This window comes from Pyrenophora tritici-repentis, chromosome 1, assembly GCF_003171515.1.
Source record: "Pyrenophora tritici-repentis strain M4 chromosome 1, whole genome shotgun sequence".
NCBI classification, from domain to species: Eukaryota; Fungi; Ascomycota; class Dothideomycetes; order Pleosporales; family Pleosporaceae; genus Pyrenophora; species Pyrenophora tritici-repentis.
Window position 1 is genome coordinate 9,065,740 of NC_089390.1, and position 18,208 is coordinate 9,083,947.

General features: G+C 50.2%; 6 protein-coding genes across 6 annotated transcripts; 3 read left to right on the plus strand and 3 right to left on the minus strand.

The window, feature by feature from the left end:
- Positions 1-882: 882 nt before the first annotated feature.
- On the plus strand, positions 883-1,682 carry PtrM4_035140 (uncharacterized protein; the record flags this gene model as incomplete). Its single annotated transcript, XM_001939332.1, has 3 exons — positions 883-998; positions 1,059-1,098; positions 1,164-1,682. 3 exons carry the CDS (start codon positions 883-885, stop codon positions 1,680-1,682), a joined length of 675 nt encoding a protein of 224 aa, XP_001939367.1.
- A 327-nt stretch (positions 1,683-2,009) lies between these two features.
- Positions 2,010-2,312, plus strand: PtrM4_035150 (uncharacterized protein; the record flags this gene model as incomplete). The annotated part of the gene is made up of 2 exons (XM_001939333.2): positions 2,010-2,135; positions 2,199-2,312. The coding sequence occupies 2 exons, from the start codon at positions 2,010-2,012 to the stop codon at positions 2,310-2,312; spliced, it is 240 nt and encodes a 79-aa protein (XP_001939368.2).
- Positions 2,313-2,333: 21 nt separating this feature from the next.
- On the plus strand, positions 2,334-2,540 carry PtrM4_035160 (uncharacterized protein; the record flags this gene model as incomplete). The annotated part of the gene is made up of 2 exons (XM_066104102.1): positions 2,334-2,412; positions 2,452-2,540. The coding sequence occupies 2 exons, from the start codon at positions 2,334-2,336 to the stop codon at positions 2,538-2,540; spliced, it is 168 nt and encodes a 55-aa protein (XP_065966304.1).
- A 251-nt stretch (positions 2,541-2,791) lies between these two features.
- On the minus strand, positions 2,792-4,219 carry PtrM4_035170 (Glyco-hydro-7 multi-domain protein; the record flags this gene model as incomplete). The annotated part of the gene is made up of 2 exons (XM_001939334.2): positions 2,792-3,870; positions 3,922-4,219. The coding sequence occupies 2 exons, from the start codon at positions 4,217-4,219 to the stop codon at positions 2,792-2,794; spliced, it is 1,377 nt and encodes a 458-aa protein (XP_001939369.1).
- Positions 4,220-11,152: 6,933 nt separating this feature from the next.
- On the minus strand, positions 11,153-15,988 carry PtrM4_035180 (uncharacterized protein; the record flags this gene model as incomplete). The annotated part of the gene is made up of 2 exons (XM_066104103.1): positions 11,153-12,898; positions 12,968-15,988. The coding sequence occupies 2 exons, from the start codon at positions 15,986-15,988 to the stop codon at positions 11,153-11,155; spliced, it is 4,767 nt and encodes a 1,588-aa protein (XP_065966305.1).
- A 1,128-nt stretch (positions 15,989-17,116) lies between these two features.
- Positions 17,117-17,566, minus strand: PtrM4_035190 (NADH:ubiquinone oxidoreductase 11.6kD subunit; the record flags this gene model as incomplete). Its single annotated transcript, XM_001939336.1, has 2 exons — positions 17,117-17,204; positions 17,298-17,566. The coding sequence occupies 2 exons, from the start codon at positions 17,564-17,566 to the stop codon at positions 17,117-17,119; spliced, it is 357 nt and encodes a 118-aa protein (XP_001939371.1).
- Positions 17,567-18,208: the final 642 nt, after the last annotated feature.

An 18,208-nucleotide genomic window follows, 5' to 3' on the forward strand; every position in this document is an offset into this window, starting at 1 on the left:
GATTTTGGGAGTTTAAGTGTATGGGAAAGTGTTGCGAGTTGATACCAGATAGATCACATTTTTTTTCGTTATTGTCATTGGGAATGGAGTCTAGGTGATGTGGTTGATGGGCGGGGAGTTGTAAGTTTATATTTCTCTTCGTTTATGTGGTTCACTTGATTGTGTGTTCCCTTTCTTTCTCTTAACAGGCGAGCTTCCCAGTCTCCCATAGTAAGACATATACATACCTTAGGTTCAAAAACTGTTCTTACTATCCCACCATCTCTCTTCTTTTCTTACATATCTCTCACTGTGCTCGCAAGATGCTACAAAAACGCAAAAGAAACGACATTTACGATGATGGCGATTACGAATCCGACTACAACTCACAAAGCGACATGAATAACGGGAGAGTTGGGAGAAATGGGAGAAACAAGAGAAGGAGATGAAGGAGTTATGGGGTGAGTGGGTTATTTCGTTAGGTAAGATAGTTGGGGTGAGGGGGATGTGTTAGTGGGAATGGGGGTGGGAGGTCTGGGATCGTGGGTGGGTAGGATGTGTGAAGATGTAGGTAAGCCAATGGCTCCCAAGGTCGTCTTGGTAAGTGCTCATTCCAATTTCGCCAGGCCTTTCGACTACACTCGGGAGACCCCATAGTTTCAAGTTTGTTGCACATCCTGGTAGGTAAAGGTGGGGTAGCGGATAGTGCGCAGTGCGGTATCGATACGGTTGTGGTGTCACTCACCTTCACTTATCCAAACATCACCGCCAAGCTGGGCGTTTGCCTATTTGCTAGCGCGTGTTTAAGTCTCTTCACTGATAAACACTTCTACTTTCTCGTCAGTCTCCCGAACAGACCATCTTCCGCGACATTCAGATCTCTCGCTCACGCCCACCTCCAAGATGCCATCAAAAGAGGCAGTGCCGCGCAGGCGATCAGTACGCCCAGGAAGCTCTCCCATTGATATTTCACCCGATCCACCAAGCAAGCGCGAGACGACCAAGAAAAGGGTTGCCGAGTAAGAGCCCAGTGAGAGCTCAGTGACGGCGAAGAAGATCAAAGTCGAGCGAGATTCTAGTGAGCTATCACTTATTGTAAGCGAGGATGACGACATTCCGGTAAGTAGATTTCTTCGAAACTGAGTATTCAATTCATCATGCATCTACTGACAGATTCTATGTAGGACATCTACGACTTCCCTGCCTTTGTCCAAAACTACAAAAAGGTCAAATCCGACTACGAGCTGGAAGTGGCCAAGACTGCAAAGCTACATTACGACAATGCGGAACTACAGTCCCAAATTGCGCAGATAAAGGCCGGTGGTAACCCCATTCAACAGACCAACGATTCCGACTACGACGAGCTACAGCGTCACTGCACCTACCTAGAAGCTCAGATTGCAGATACAGAGGTGGAATCACAAGCTGCTACTGAGCTCGCTAGGAGTAAACAGAAGGAGCACGACGAGTTGAAGAAGAAACTGGAGGATGTGATAGATTGCAACAAGAAGTTGGTACAACGAGATCTTGCTTGGTCCAATGAATGCAAAAGAGTCTCTCATTTTGCTCATTTTTGGGAGGGAGAGGCCAAGATGGTAGCACAGCGTTTCGAGAACTACAAAAATCGTGTCAAGGCTCTAGGCGAAGAACGCCAGTCATGGCTCAATGGCACTATGTACACGGGAACCTTGGAATCTAATTAAAAATGATTCTCTTTTCTTCCTCTATTGCCGGAGTCACCGTGAAATTCTCAGTGCTCGCCATTCGCTTGGTCTTGGCGGTTTACTAGCCCCCGGCCAATTTGTTTGCATAGCCTACCTTGTTGCCTAACCTACGTCGTAGCCTGACCTACCTTGTTTTCCGAGCTACCTCATCGTCAGGCCTGCATCATTGTCCGACCTGCTCATCATCTGAACTGCCTCATTGTCGGGCCTACCTCGTCGTCTGACTCACCTCGTTTTCTAACTTAACCCGTTGCTTAGACTACCTACATCTGTCTGTAGGACATAACAAGTGATCAGTGTCTCAAGATGTCACCCATGAGGACAAGGGCAGCCAACAAGCGACAACCAGACAAGAAGATGCCTCGCAAGAGGGGAGTAAAACGGGAAGACAGTCCACAGCAAGATCCCATAAGCCAAGACAGCCTCATCCCGGTAATTACAGCCCCCAATACTATATATGCTATGTCCACATACTCATAACCAATCACTTCACAGAACATCGACGACTTGGCCGTCTTCATCGACACGTACAAGAAGTTACAAACAGATGTTGCCGACTTCAAAGCACATATCACTGAACAAACAGCCCAGATTGAACAAGGAAAATAAGCTCTTCAGGATCAAAAGGCGATGGATGAGGAAATCGAACTGCTGCGCAAAGAGAAGTCTGACCTAAAAGAGTACAACGAGGAATTGACTGCACGTGCCAGTTTGCTCGCAAATGAGAACCCAGTACTGACGAAGCAAGTCAACGAGCTGGAGAATGATGCCAAGGCCAGCGAGGAAAGCTTGGAGGAGTACAAGAAGCGAGTCAAAGCTCTAGCAGACGAGTCTTGATCATACCACAGATCACCATGTACATTATCACTTCACTGAGTTTGGAAACTCCCATGTGAATGAATAAAGATCTTCATTTTCTATATGCACACATCCATCTTCTATTCCACCACCAAGTATATACAGTAACGAATCAAAGCGAAAGGATAGGACCAGCGACAGACCGCGATTCTAGATCCAACAATCTGACAAAGTTTTTAGTTACCAGCCAAGCTTTGTTTGGAAACGCCCCAGACGAGTCAGCGACACGCTTAAGATGAGGGCTGAGCGAACGTGGAGCCAATAGGTCCGAACTTGATGTTGGAGAAGACAACAGTGGCATCGGGGTGGTTGGCCTCGACTTCCTCGGGCTTGCCAGAGGTGGTGGCGCAGGTACCACGGGCAACACCGGGCTTGGATGGGTCGGCATCGGCGGGGTAGGCGACAGAGTCGAGCCAGAGCATGTTGACCGCATGGTCATCCCAGAGGGACATGACGAGGACATGGCCGCGAGCAAGCGAGGCGCCCATGCCGTTGAGGCCGCCAAGAGTGGCGAAAGAGTTTGTGTCGCCAAACGTCTTCTTTTGGGCAGTGCAGAAGGCCTCGGTGATGGAGTTGCCGCTGACGCCAGAGACCTTGGACTGGCTGTTGGCAAAGACCTTGCCGTTCTGGACGTAGAAACGCTTGATCTCTGAGAGGCTGGAGCCGGAGCCAACGAATTGGGTGACGACGGTCATCTTCTTGTTGGTGTCGAGAGTCTTTCCAGGACCGTAGAAGTCCTTGACGCCCATGCGGTAGCTGTTGAAATCGCAACCGTCCTTGTCGCAGATACCTTTGTAGCGGTTGTCGCCATCTCCGCAAGTGGTGGAGTCAGTGCACACCTGGATACCCGTGCCCTTGCAGGGGTGGGGGGTGTATGCGGTGGAGATGGAGTTGGCCTCCCAGATATCCATCTCAGGGCAGCAAGCACCCATGGTACCTGAGCCAGCGTTGGGGTCCTCGGGGTTGGAGACCCAGCCCTCGACGTTGGCCTTGCCGTTGACGAACTTGATGTCGTGTGGGCACTGGGAGTCGCAGTATCCGGTTCCGTACTTGGCACCAGCCTTGTTGTTGCCCTTGCCGAGACCACCGTCAGCGGCCATCTCGACGAAGTAGAGAGCACCGTTGAGACCGCAAGGCAGCTTGGAGACGTCGACGTCAAAGGTGAATTCGTTGCCGATGAGGTTGAACATCTGGTACTTGGTGTCGCTCTCCATAAGGTAGGTACGCGAGCCAATGCTGCTAGAGTACTGTCCCTTGGTGACCAACCTCAAGCTCAGCGAGTTGCCGCCGGCGTTGATACCGTAGGTACCTAATCATGTTAGAAAATTGTATGTCGTCGTGATAAGGCTTTGGAACGTACCAGTGTAGTCAGCACCATCGATAGCACAGTTCTTGGTACAGGTGTCGCCGTCTGGGCAGTAGCTGTCGTTCCACTTGTTGCCATCGTAGCAGTTGGTGTATCCGCCAACGTTGTGGGCCCATCGCCAGTTGGAATCGAGCACGATAGAACCGGCCTTGGTTGTGCAGCTGTTGCCACCTTTACCAGTGCAAGTCTGCCAGTTCATCTTTGGGTGGACCTCCGTCGTCCCCGTGCCAACCTGCTGAGCGCGAACGGCTCCGAAGAGCGAGAGTGAAGTGAGGGCGAGTGTCCTGTACATGGTGGCTGTTGAGTGAGAGTGTGCTGTGAGATGTTGAACATACTGGCTCGAGGAGTCCCTTCTTATACACAATTCTTACCTCCGTCAGGCGTTCTCCACAGTACATCACGGACGTACCCATATGGCCGCTGTTAATTGCAAGGTGCACCACGTCTGCAGGCTAGTTTTCTCTAACGGCTGTTGTCACCAATGTGATCTGAGACTCGGAACATCGGGAGCATAGAAGGCAGCTAGAAGTACCAGAGTAATGAATAATAGATGAAGTACACCCTGTCGTACCTCTTTCGTGGGGTAGTCTGGGGTTAACGTAGATCTGTGCGCCACAGCGTCTGGGATCTTTGCCTCAACGAGGTAGTGTACGAGGCGATGGACGGACAATATGTGGATATGTGGAGCCCTTCAATACCATGTACTATGATAGTTCAACGTGATTGGCAGCAAGCTCTTAGCTTCCTGTTGTATCCGGTCACGACTGGGGAATTTCATATCCAATAAGGCAAAGTTGTGGATCAGCATTCGTTGTTCCAACTCTTATCTTGGCGTGAAGCTTCGTTGTTGTATCATGCGTCCTTTCACAGGGCCATATACATATCATTGTATATTGCCTTCTCTGTTACGGTTGACATATAGAGCAAAGATCTGGTAAGATCGCCCTTGACTACTATGCGAGATCTTCCGCTGCAGCTCCACAGGCCCCGGTGGTTTCAAAACCTGGTAGTGATATATTGGTCCTGTCAAGTTCCAGGAAGAACACGAGATAATTTTCTAGAAGGATCCTCCGGTCCGAATGAAGCAATAGTAGAGGTCATGAGGCTCACGATCTCTTTCTGGGAAAAATGTTCCGCCGAGAACTAAGATCCCTGATTAGCTTGCGGCGCTTCGAGCGGTACAACGAAGCATTGCTTGAACAGTGGATCCGGCACTTGGTAGCATGCTTATTCGAGTGGCCTGGACCTTAAAATGGCCAGTGATATTCCCAAAGAAGGTGTATACGTACATGAAAGAGCAGTCTGGTTTCACACCGTCTGAATCTCATCGTATGGTGCCAAGTAGATGAGAGGTATTGAGAGATTTACGTCAAGTGATCTCCGACAATACAGTTCAGGTACAAGTCCCCGCAGAAATGTGAGACCTAGCAGGCAAGATGAAGCTTCCGGGACAAACGGGACGAGACTCCTTGGATTGTAGTCATGCGATCCTTGAAGCTTAATTGCCATAACATAAGTCTTCCAAGGTAGCATCGACCCGAATCCTCGGTTGGGCTTCCGTAACAAATAGATTGAAGGTTCGCCAAGACCAACTTGACTGTTGATCGGGTTCGTGTGATGTCGCCCTCGAACAAGATAAATTCGTTCTTAACAAACGGAATTATTTGCAGGGAACATACTGTGAGGTTTGCCCTTTTAGGCTTCCCGAGATATGGGATAATGAATGGAATTGCTGAACGTTGAGGTTGTTCGTTGCGCACCCAGCAGCCAGTTCAGCCTAATCGGCCATATAGGGGCAATATAGTTTTCCGGGCACTAAATGTGAAATCCACACCGTACGCTGACGATCAAGAAGCTACTGCAATACACGCTCAGGTGGGCGGTAATTGCTCAGGAACGGACGAATCAGATGGCCATTAATATACTGCTACCGGGTATTCAGCATAGCATTGAGCCGCAATACCAGCGTGACCGTCCGCAAGATTAGTCTGGTAGGTGGGTGTCGCCTTGCATCCTGCTATCAGTGGCTCCCATGCTCACACCGATTACGATGTCAGAGTGCGAGAAGTGCGAGAATCCACATGCGAGACAGCCAGCAGCCGGCATCTTGTCGGCCAGGTACTTCTCAGCAATTACTGCCGGGCAGAACCGGGAAAAGAGCACCTAGAAGGACTCCATGCGTCCAGCGAGTTATACTGTGTACAGTGACAAGAGTATGCGAAAAGAATCAGTTGGAGATGAATGTCGCGACGTGTTGCTGTCTGAGCAGGTGCGAGACAGGGAGGGGCCATGCGCTAGACTATAATAGGAATGGCATAACTTCTGTCCTTGGCTCAACTTTCCCAGCCTTCGCACGTCTTGTCCCGGCTACAAGTTCCACTTATCTTTCCAATACCTGTTGAAACTGCATAATTGAAGGCATGACTTGGCGCAGGCTCACTTTGTCCCTATCTGACTTCACCCTACCGATACGCTCAACATAATGGAGAAACTGAACTAATCAAGACTTTCATTTGGAACAACGCTTCTACGCAAGTGTGTAACCCCCACACTGTGATTGCATCTCGAATTTTCATATCTATGAGACTCCAGTAAGATGTGCAAGATCTTTACTTTCTATCTACTACCATGCACTGCAATGTCCTTCGACACACACAGCCCGGCCAAGGAATATCGAACTATCACTGTAGATAATCCTGCAGTCATGCACTTGGCAGCTGAGCGTCATGTATTTGGCTGGACAATCCATCCAGCTGGGAGATATACTCGATGTCTTGGCTCTGCTGCACTGGCGTGTCCTCCCGTAGCTCTTCACCGTCCTGCCCCTCGGCCTCAACCGCTTCTTGAGCTTTGGGTGCTCTCCTCCGCCTTCTTCTTCGTCGTCGCTTCGGTGTAGGAGAGAAGCCTGTGTTTGGGTCCGGTGCCGTTATATGCGGAGCTGATACTGTTGCATGCATAGCTGATGACATTGTATACAGAGCTGGTGCCGTTGCGTACGGAGCTGGCGCTGTTGCGTACGGAGCTGGTGCTGTTGCGTACGGAGCTGGTGCCATCAAATACGAAGCTGGTGCTGTTGTGTATGGATCTGAAGGGTACATATAATAAGAATGCTAATGCGGACAGATTAGATGCCATCTTTTACAGGCCCCGATGGTCAAGGCTGATGTAATAACATTACAAAACTTACAGGCATAGTCATATATTGCTGCTGTGGTATAAAGAAGGTCGTGTTTGGTCTTAGGTTACTCACAGCCTGGGTTTGCTGGTACGGTGAAGTAGCGAACGTATTGCCCGGCTGATCTGTTGGAGTAGCTCCAGATACGATATTCGGCATGCCTTGACCGTTGCCAGTGGGATGTTCTATTTGGACTGGTGAATAACTCAGGGCTGTAGATAAATTCGGAGGAGCAGATCCAGGATCTTGTGGGACAGTACGTGCTGCCATGCTTGGCGGCTTTACAAACGGTTGTACGGCCAAATCTGGCTCGGAGGTCGGTGATTTGATCGTTACTTGAAGTGCGACAGACTGAAATCTAATCGATCCAGGCGCTGATTGACTCCTTCCTCGAGCATTGCTGTGAGGAACCCTCAACTCGTGTTGATTTCGTACATTTTCCGATTCCTCTTTCCTCTCATCAGCCGATCGTTCTAGCTCTTTCATGCGCTGAAAATCTTTTCCCGCACTCTTTTGGCTTTCGCTTCCCCCGTTATTTCCCCTATCTTTGTACCAAAATTTCGAAGATGGCTTATCAGGATATTCCCCTCTCATGAATTTAACATGATACTTCATCGTACCCCGAAAATCTCGAAAGCATGGCCGCTCTGCGGGGTAGACATGCTCGTGGCGTAGACAATAATTTTGCGTATAGGCCATTGTATGAAGCGGATAGCTCTTCCCATCGACACAGTGATGTGGGACATACGTATCATTGTTGTTTTGAAAGATTTTCTGCCAGATTTCATGCGTAGGATATCCGGAGTCGAATGCCACGTATCCATCTTCGCAGCCGCAATAGGTGAAATAGAAGAGAATAGGCCAGCACATCTTAAGGGAAGTCGTGGAAATAGGTCCGGTCGGCGAACTTGGTATTTTCGTTGAGTGCCCTGAGTGGTAAATAGTAACAGTTCTTATAATTAATAGCATATGCTTCCTCAGCCAAGCTAGTATGCGGGAATGGAGAAATCTGTGTGGATCTTATTCATGTTCGCAGGCATCTTTCCTCAACCACCAAAATCATGGTACAGCTGCTGGGCTTAAACATCTTAATTTTAATTAGCGGGTCCGCACCGGTGCACTCCTATGAAGAATGGGTAAATCTCATCTAAGGCTGTACATCTCAGCTAGGTCAAGAAAACAAAATGTCAAGGATACATAATTCCAAAACTGCTGTTGGCTCCGCTTCCTACTCAAAAAGCCTCATTCCTCAGCCCCAAACCACCTCACACGGCTTTTTCCGTAATGAGAGTCCACATTCATATCCATTCAAAATACGTATTCTCACAGAAATGACTGATCAGACGTATACATGATATCACGATCCATAAGAAGGGTTGGCGAGAGGCTGAAGTACACGCCCGATCCACCCAATTCCCACACATGCATATTTTGCGAAACCTGGTTTGATTCACACAACCTTGAAATACAGATGTAATGAAGAAGAGGAGGGTACACTCCCATATTTTATATGCCCACAGTAGGGCCTATGCACATCGGACGGCGGGAGCTTTTGGTGGATCGGCTTAGCGTAAGTTTAAGATTCGATCTGTCGGATCGTGAGTATCGGTAGAGACGTCGGCTGCTGGACACTTCGGCCCGACTTCGGCCCACCTTGCGCAGAGCTTAGGTATACCTTCGTAGCAGCTGTGTTCGTAATAAATAAATCACCATCACCGAACAGAATGCATTCCTAGTTATCGTTATTTCCTTTCAGCACTAGTGCTATAGACCTTCCAACAAAACCAATATTTCTTATACTTCCGACCCTGATACCCGGAACATCAAACGAAGAGTTTTTGTTTTTAAGAATTTTCCCCACACATGCTCCATGTATCGAGTTTTTCTATGATTTATTCCACAATCACATGGAGCTTCCGCCCATATGCCGTGAACTTCCAGCATCGCCGATGTCTTTCTTGATTTTTTTCCACATCAAAACAGTATTTTAATCCCCCAATTTCTTCCCCGCTCATGGGTATAGTGGTACATCGTTTTAAAATTTTAAAACAACCCTTGGAACAGTAGTGAAGTAAAGAGTTCAAGTGCAAGACTGTGGCTTTGTATAACCCAAGGCCCAAGCCTCTACAGTAGCGCTCAGACCACAGAGCCACATAGAATGTTTCTCTAGATTGTCGTCTCAGGAACGTTCTCGCACACATGCAACGGCTGTCTGCCTTTTTTTGATATAAGAAAAAAATGGTATGCACCTTACATCCACGCTTGCGCTTATTATTTTTGGAAACTGCAGGAGAATTTTCGGAATCACACATGTGTGATGTGTAGGTATGTTTTTGGAAACCTTTGAAAAATGTAGAAACTCACCAGTTTCAACGAATACGAAGCTATGTGTTGGTAGGGCTGTAGCACTAGTGCTGAAAGGAAATAACGATAACTAGGAATGCATTCTGTTCGGTGGTTCTAATTCATTCTCTTGTGAAGGGGAACTATGGAAGAGCTAGATATAGGAGGTCTGGTCTGAGCGCTGCTCGGACGCCGCGATCAGTGCGCCTGTCCGCGTGACTGGTATCAGTGCGCCTGCTCGCGTGGCCGAGATTAGTGCGGCCGATCGCGTGGCTGAGATGTCGTTGATATCTGTGATCCGACACTATGCATCTTCGCTTTTCAAAAACTTCTTCTCCTAGACATAACGACTTTGGAATTTGTTTTTTTCAATCGTAGTTTTTGAATCCGGAACCCAAGCCCTCCCCATAAGGGCTATTTTAATTTATTTTAAACCCCAGAATTTAAGTACTGACTTCAACAAGACCTCTCTCATGGCACCATTCCAGAGCTGATTTTTGCAAGACTGTCAAGTCCCTCAAACATAGCCTCAAAGCTCTCTAGTTTTAGACCACTTCTCTTCCCACACATCTGCCCTTGCAGTCTTCTTTTTGGAAAGATCTTCTCTCTGCACACACAGTGCGCCTCTTGCAGTGGCTTTTAGTTTCAAGAAGAAAAAAGTGTAGTGATAGGAAGGTGTCGTACACCCCAAGAACCAAATTTATACCCCTCCTGACGCCCCGCTCGGACCACCGGCACCACCCATGAGTGAGCAAGAAGTATTTTCGGCATTTTCGGCATATCTACCTGCTTTTCAGCAACGAAAATTCAGGATTTTCTCTGGAGTCTTTGTTAGACTTTGGGAAAACTTCACATCATCATCTCTGGTACCCTTTACGAGAAAGAGAAGATCTGGGAAGTAAGTTTCTTTTGTAACCCACAGGACGGCTCCATGAGCGCCTATGATGTTTATTTTGGTATGGCAAAGATAACATGTTATTATGCATTGAGATTCTGAACTCCACGCAGCGACGCCATGCGAACTCGGGATGGTATTTTATACCCCGGAAAGCCACATATGACGAGTAGTCAAGCTTTTTTATTCCGCCCAAGAGACATAATGCTTTCGGTTGCCCAATTTCTAAAGAGCATACACATTCGGAAATTTTCAAGTTTAGTCCCTCCTCCAGCAGGCATTAAAACCCCAGACATTCAATAGGTGGACTGTAGTTTCAAAAGTCCCAACTTCTCCCCACATCCATGTACAATTTATGCATTTTTGGAGCCGTGTCCACCAGCTGGGCATGCGGACTATGTGCTGATATTTTTATTTTAGATATGTGTTGATACGGCTAAGGTATCGGAATCACCTTCGTTGCAACGAGTTGAAATGATTGTGATTGTTCTTGTTGTTCTATGGAGGTGGAGGGAGGTCGGCAGTAAGGCAGCAGCTAGAGCTCGGACCACACGGCTTAGTCAGCCGTGTAATCCAAGCTCGTGCATGCAGCAACCAGCTGCCTTATCTACCGCAGGTTCGATTCCCAACACTGACTATCTTTTCTTTTTGTGCCGGGAGATCAGATCCGTCCCCAAATCCTCCAAATCTGTAATAATATCCTGCTGCCGAAATGTAGCTAGTTGCCTATCTCGGCTAGCGCTATACGCCTTCCTGTATGCCCTTATGTCCTCCTCTTGTGTCCTTCGTTATCGCGCACACGTGCCCGTTGACTACTTGGTGCCTTCAAGGTTGCTGAGCTCGGTGCTCTCGGTCGTGGGCTTGGTGTTGCGATCACGGTTGACCCACCCTTGCACTCGGAGGTTGAGCTCGTTAGAGTTGATGAGGTTCTCTATCGCGGCGTTGCAACCTGCCTTTGTCATAGAGTCTGCTGGGTTGTCGCGACCGTCGATCCATCTGATATCCATGAGTTCGCTGCGCTCGTAGGCTTCGCGCATTGCCATGATGTCAATCATAAGGCGTTTCTCCTTGGTGGTGCCGAGCTTGACAAGGCAATCGTATAGCGATCGCGAGTCGGTGCATACCACGATGGGGACCTTAGGTAAGTTGAGTCGTTCCATGACCATATCAATGGTGCCGCCGATCGCGACTGCGATATCTACGCCGTGCGCCATCGCGTAGATCTCGGAGGCGAGGACGCTCCTGGTGATCCGCTTGCATTTGACTGAGGACCAGTGGACGATGTTGCCACGTATCCCGAAGTTTGTGTCGCTTGAGGTGACTTCATTGCCGAGTACGATGACGAATCCCATCTGGGAGCTCATATCCTTGTTGTTGGCAAAGGACGCGTCGACTAGGGTAAACAGCTTGAGGTTGCGTATGTCCAGAGGTACGTAGGTCAACCCATGGCAGAGGTTCTTCTTTTGCCATTCGATGCGTTTGTTTAACTTGGATATTTCTTCTTTTGTAGGCTCACTCGCTTGCGCAGCAGCGGCGAGGTCGAAGCTTGCTTCGGGTTGACAGATTGTCGCGATGTAAGCGCCACGTGCGCGTTGTTGAATGTACGTCTTCTTGTCAGTTGCGATCTCCAGTTTCTCACCTTGTTTCTTTTGGCGTAGTGTGATCACGCCGTCTGTTGTGAGACTAACGACGCACCCGTTAAAGTCGATAGGGTTGTTAGTAGTAAGAAACTGCTTCTCTTTGGCGCTGAAGCGCAGCTCCTTGCTCTCCTTATTGGCAAACACGTCATCGGACAGACCGAGCGTGTCATCAGTTTGCATGCCGACAATACCAAAGCCTAACGCCGTTGGCTTGGTGATTAAGAGGCACGGGTCATAGGTTGATGTTTCCATCCCGAGTGTCGTGGTATGGTGTTTGAAGTAGGTTGACCACCAGTACGCTCCTGCCTCGGCGATGCCGTACAGCGGCTTCACGACCACCATGATGGTGCCTTTGGGGTAGACATTGCGGAGTTGCGTGGGAAGATCCGCGATGATCGTGCGCTGGAGATGGTCATCGGCTTGCGTGTACGCCTGCGTGATATCTCGAAGCCATAGCGTCATGCCCATTTGAAGCAGTGAGGGTGCAAGCGCGATAATAATGCGCTGACTGGCGCGCTGGATCGTCGGGCTTTGTGTGAGCACAATCCGTTTTCCATCATCGGCATAACCCTGAACAACGAGGCGCGATTTCTCGTACGGCTTAGTGGTAGTTTTGCCTTTGACCTCGTTGACAATCCGTGACTTAAAGACGCGGATGCCACCATGGCGCTGAGGGTCATACTCCTCGAAGCGGAACACTCCGCGAGTGATCAGCGCGTCAATCTCTGCCTTGGTGGATAGTTCGAATGGTTCGCCTAGGGTTGTGATCTTGCCAGTGGCACGCAGCTTCCTGGACAGCACTAAGTCGTCCTCCTCGCGTTGCGTGAGGTTGACGTCGTTGGTCTCGATGGGAGCTGGTTTTGGCTTGTTTTTGGAGCCTTTGGGGCGACCGCGCTTTCGTGGAGGTGGAACTTCTGTCTCTGGGATAAACTCGTCATCGTCCGCATCCCCGCAATTGTCGTTGTCGTCGTCGTCGCGCGGGATAACGGTGGAGTTGTTGCGGTGGTATGGCTGCACCGATGTGACTCGAAATGTCGCCTGCCTGCCGTCGACGTCGACAATCGCGGCGGTTAGGTCGTCGTTCATGGCGATGAGGGTATGGGGACCAGTCCAACCGCGGTTCTCGCGCCAAACCTTTACGCTGCTCTGGATCGGGAGCTGAAGCGTTTCAATGACGTTCGGTCCGTTGCGTGTCGCAAGTGCGTCGTTCACCTGGCGTTTTGCTTTGATCTTGCGGACCTCCGCCATCGCGTTCTTTATCGCTTTCGCGCGCGCGCTGATGGATGGTGATGGCGGCGATGTCTTGGATAGGCGGGGGTAGGTGCCAAAGACGAGGAGAGTAGGCACAAGGCCATCTGGACCAGCAGTGTCGTTGACGGCTTTCACAGCCATCTGGAGGAGGTGTTCAGATGACGTGTCGCTGTCTATGTCGGCGGAGATGACTTCGAAGGCACGGCGGATGGCCGCATGGTACCGCTCCACCTTGCCGATGGAGTTATGCGCCTCGACAGGCACCTCGTCAACCTCGATGGCCATTGTCTTTGCATTGTTGACAAACTCCTCGCTCGCAAAGTTCTTGCCAGCGTCGGTGGCTATGACATCAGGCGGACCAACGTACATATCGATCCACATGGCGCGGAGTGTGTCCCATGTTGTGCTTGCTTTCATGTCGGTGAGAAAGCGCGCTGCTTGGAAGGCAGTTGCTTCGTCAATAGCATGAAGTACTGGCCTCTGATTAATGTACATCACGTCGACGATAAGTCGATAGTTGAAGTTGATATCGTCGCGGAGGGTAAACCGAAATCGTCCTGGCGCCTTGCCAGTAATCTGACATTGGTGACAGAACTTGTTGATCTTTTCGATGGTCGCCGCATCGACTTCGTCATAACCTGCTCTCGCGAGGACCTTGTAGAGTCGTCCCGCAGCTGGATGACCAAAGCGCCGATGGAGTTGCGCAAGCTCTACCTCGGTGAGGTAGTGCGTCGCGGTCTCTTGGTCGTCGAGCAGGAGCCATGGGTGTCCCCATTTGCGCACAATGGGGTACTCCCGTGACTCGTGTACAAGCACGTTGTCAACATTGTTGAGGTAGATCCCGTGGCGGTCCATGTCTGCAAGGCACAGCAAGAAAGGCGTGTTGGTCGGCATCACCGCAAAAAGTATAACGCCGAGCGGGGTTTTGACCTTCACCTCGCCAAGTGAGAGACACTCTGGGTTATCTCCAAATCGAATTCGGTGGCGACCTGCCGTGGACTCATTGATCGTGGCCGATGGCTGGAGGCGTTGCAGTGCCATGACCTGGGTCTTTCCTGCAGTGGAGACTCCGGCCGCGCCGGTGTCGGGCATGATGCCTTGGAAACAGTGAGCACCATATCGGTGATCGAAGGTGAACATGTGGGGTGCCTCCTTTGCAGTCTCCGACGCGTATGGGTCGATCCCAGTGATCGCGTGGGTCGCCGCGGCGTCGTTGAGGTTGATGGTGAGCGCTTGCCCGTCGATGGTTCCGCAAGCAGCGGTGTTGAATTGTTCATGTTGGAAGTACGCATCGAGGTCATCAACGCGGTTGCCGTCGTCGTCCTCTGCCTCGTCATGAAGCTCGATGCCTTCGAATCCGGCGAGGAACACGTCGTAGTCGTCATCGAGATCGTGGTTTTGGACATAAGTCTTGAAGCGTTGGTGCGACTCATTGCGCTCCTCGTGTGAATGTCGCGTTGACCAGCATCCTTGTTTGCCGCACACATAGCACTTTTTATCGTGCGAGCGGCGGGGAGGGTATCGCGGTCGTGACAGCGTCGGTCCGCGGTTGAAGCGACCGGTGCCATAGCCTCGGGGTCTGTCGCGAGGTTCGTCGTTTCGGTTGTATCGTCGGTTTGTGTAGAAGATGTCATCGTCTGTCTGTTCATTGTCATAGTTGAACTGCGTTCGAGCATGCGGGTGACAGCGTTGCCAGTTACCGACGGCGTTGCGGAGCTCTGAAGCGACTGCTTCAAAGGTCGACGCAGGTCGGATCAGGACTGCGCTGCAGGCTTCGACACCCTGGCATGCTGACACAAGTTGTCCGGTGAGGCTTGACTCGCTGAGTCCATTCTGCTGAGCCATCGCTTGGTACAGCTTGTGGAGCTTGTCGATGAGCAAGTCAAGGCATTGCGCAATTGTCTTGTCAGGATTACTTGCGATGACGTCCTTTAGCATAATGGTGCGCCATTCGTTCAAGAACAACTGGTAGTTCTCGGTAGTGTGGAAGTAGGCGCCCAGTTTCGCGATGATGTCTTCGTATCCAAGGTCAAGTGGAGCGATAGATTGGTAGTAGTAAGTTGACGCTTTGCCAGTAAGCATAGTGGAGATGGCTAGCTTGTAGCGGTCAGTTTGGCCAGGTTGAATGCCGACTTTGGCGCAAAGCTCTCGAAAGATGACCAGTTTGTGACTGAGCACGTCATACTTGTCACCACTGAACTTATCGTTGTTATTGTACAGCTTCGCGAGGTTTGTGAGTGCTGTCACGTTGAGTTGAGCTGGCGACGGTGAGTACTGTGCTTGTGGGTATCCTGTTGGTGGCTGCGGAGGGTTAGGGTAACTGTAGTTGCTGTTTGTGAGCTGTCGACACTTGAAACCGTCGACGAGTCGCATAAGCTCAAGCTCGTCGTCAGGCCATATCGGGCACGACGAGAGATGGAGGAGGTTGTACAGTTGCGTTATTACTGTGTCACGACTGTTGATCTGGATGTAAATCCCTCGGTGTCGGAGCAATTCCTTGACTGCTTTCCGGAGCCGCACGTCGACCGCACTTATGATATCTTGAGTCCAATCCTCGAAGGACTTTTGGAACTCCTGGAGGATGAAGAGGTCGAACTGTCCATCGTCTTCAACTTGGACGACCCAATCGAGGACGACAGTGTTCAGTTTGTCGGTGTTTATGACTGTGTCGGTCGGGTCGAGTTCCGCGTTGACATACTCACTCTTGTGCATCTCGGAGTACCACGATCGGTACTTGACGCTCTTGTATGGTGCCATGGTGCTGAAGTCAGTCGATTGTTTGCTGTTAGTTGCAGGCGTTGTCAGTTGTTTTTGTGCGTGGTTGACGCAGATCTTTTCGTTCAAGATCTCCTTCAGAACTGTCGGCGAAAGCGCTACCTTGATAGGTAGTCTCTGCGGGCGGTGCTGTACTTCGCACTCCTTGCTACTGTGAGGTAGGAGGAGTCGCTTCTTGGCCAAGACTACACAGCAAAAGAGCTGATGGGTCTCCTTGTCAGATATCTAGCCGATCTGTGGTGTAGCAACCACTGATCAGTGTTGATACGGCTAAGGTATCGGAATCACCTTCGTTGCAACGAGTTGAAATGATTGTGATTGTTCTTGTTGTTCTATGGAGGTGGAGGGAGGTCGGCAGTAAGGCAGCAGCTAGAGCTCGGACCACACGGCTTAGTCAGCCGTGTAATCCAAGCTCGTGCATGCAGCAACCAGCTGCCTTATCTACCGCAGGTTCGATTCCCAACAATATGCAAGATGGGGAGAAAGTAAAATAAGGAGGAAAGGAAAGAACCAGGAATGCCCAGACATTCGACAGCAAAGCAGTAGTTTTGTAACCCGGCCAAACTCCCCAGACATGGCGGGGAGTCATAGCATTTTGAAAGTGCCGGTCTCCAGCTTTCAACTTTGTGCATTTTTCGGATTTTGATATAAAGAAGAAGGAAAAGTGGGATAAGGAGGAAAGAAAGGAAGCTGTCAAAGGCGAGACTTTATACACAGAGCTCTCAGCGCACGGTCCACAGAGACTGGGAGTGATCCCATCTTTCTTCCAGCATGCCTCATTAACTCCGTTTTTTACTCCAGTTTACACTACATGACGTGACACATCACTTGCACAGGCTCACTCGCTCATTCACAACAACACAAATAAAACACAATAAAATCAACCCATCAGTCACCTCGCAAAAGTCTATAGAGCCCGTAGTAGTCTCCGCAGATCCCATGCGGCACACAAAACATAATGAAGGAACCCCCACCAAATCTTCGACCCTGCTAGCATATGTACACTTTCCACGATGAATTTCTACCAGCACTCGTCTATGGCCGGTCTTGTTTCGCATCCATCTTCCTGTTGTCTGGCGTCTTTCTTTCCCATGTCGGTAACCATCGGTTTTACTCCTTCTTAACGGTATCCGGGTCCTGCAGGATACCCTCGGCTTCGAGTCTTCGCCTTGCCTCTTCTAGAGCCCAGGTCTGGATGCTATTCATCTCGTTAGTCATGGTTTCTTATCATCTCACTCATACCCCATCCATCACTCGTCATCACCCTCTATCCCCAATTCATTTCACATACCTAGTATCAGGCTTGAAAGCATACGCTATAACGCCAAATGCACATGCACCTCCGAATCCCCAGAACATAGCTCCTTCCCACCCCTCCTTCTCATACTGCTCGCCGGGCTTGACGCCAAACAGCCAGCCGGTGGGTGGGTCGTACTGCACGCGCTTTACTTGTGAGCTTGAAAAGGTGCGGCGAGCAGCGACAGCCGTCGATTGCTGAGGAGCTGCTGTGCGGGTGACGGTGCGCGAGGCGCTGCCGGCGGCGGCGCGGAGAGACTGCATTGGATCGGGATATTCGGACTCCCGAGATTTTCACGGGACGATGGTTTTGAGGGGTTTGTTGTTGTTTTCCCGGCAAGAGGGCGGGGACGGAGGTGGGTGGAGGGTGGATTGTGACGATGGCGTCGACGACGGTTTGAGGTCGGCGTTTGTTGCGGTGGTTTCTTGGCACGTGGCGGGCGGCGGGAAGCTAGCGTTCATGTCCGCCCGACCGCTCGAGCGCAACTTGGGAGTCAGACACCGGTGTATATGGTCGCCTGCGCGCTGTTTTCGGGGTCCACGCAGGGCTAAACTCTATTCGCAAGTGAGAGAAATTACAAGACTGTATGTTTTGGATTGGAGTGCGCCTTCTGAGCTGTATCGTTATCACAATTGCAACTGGTACATCATCTGGACACATGGCTTATACGTCATTCACATAACAATTGGACTCTCTTATGAGTAGATGTAAGTGAAATGAATGATTGGTAGCAAGATCACAAACCAATATCACTATACCAGGGATGTAAGAAAGCAGTCAATCAGGTCAAGTACAGGGGTTTCCGCGGGGTCTCCCATCTGAAACATCGCGTCGCGTCACAGTGAATAGGCTCAGCCTGCATGCGCACGCGCACAGGATGGTAGTCGATAGTCTAGTCTAGACTA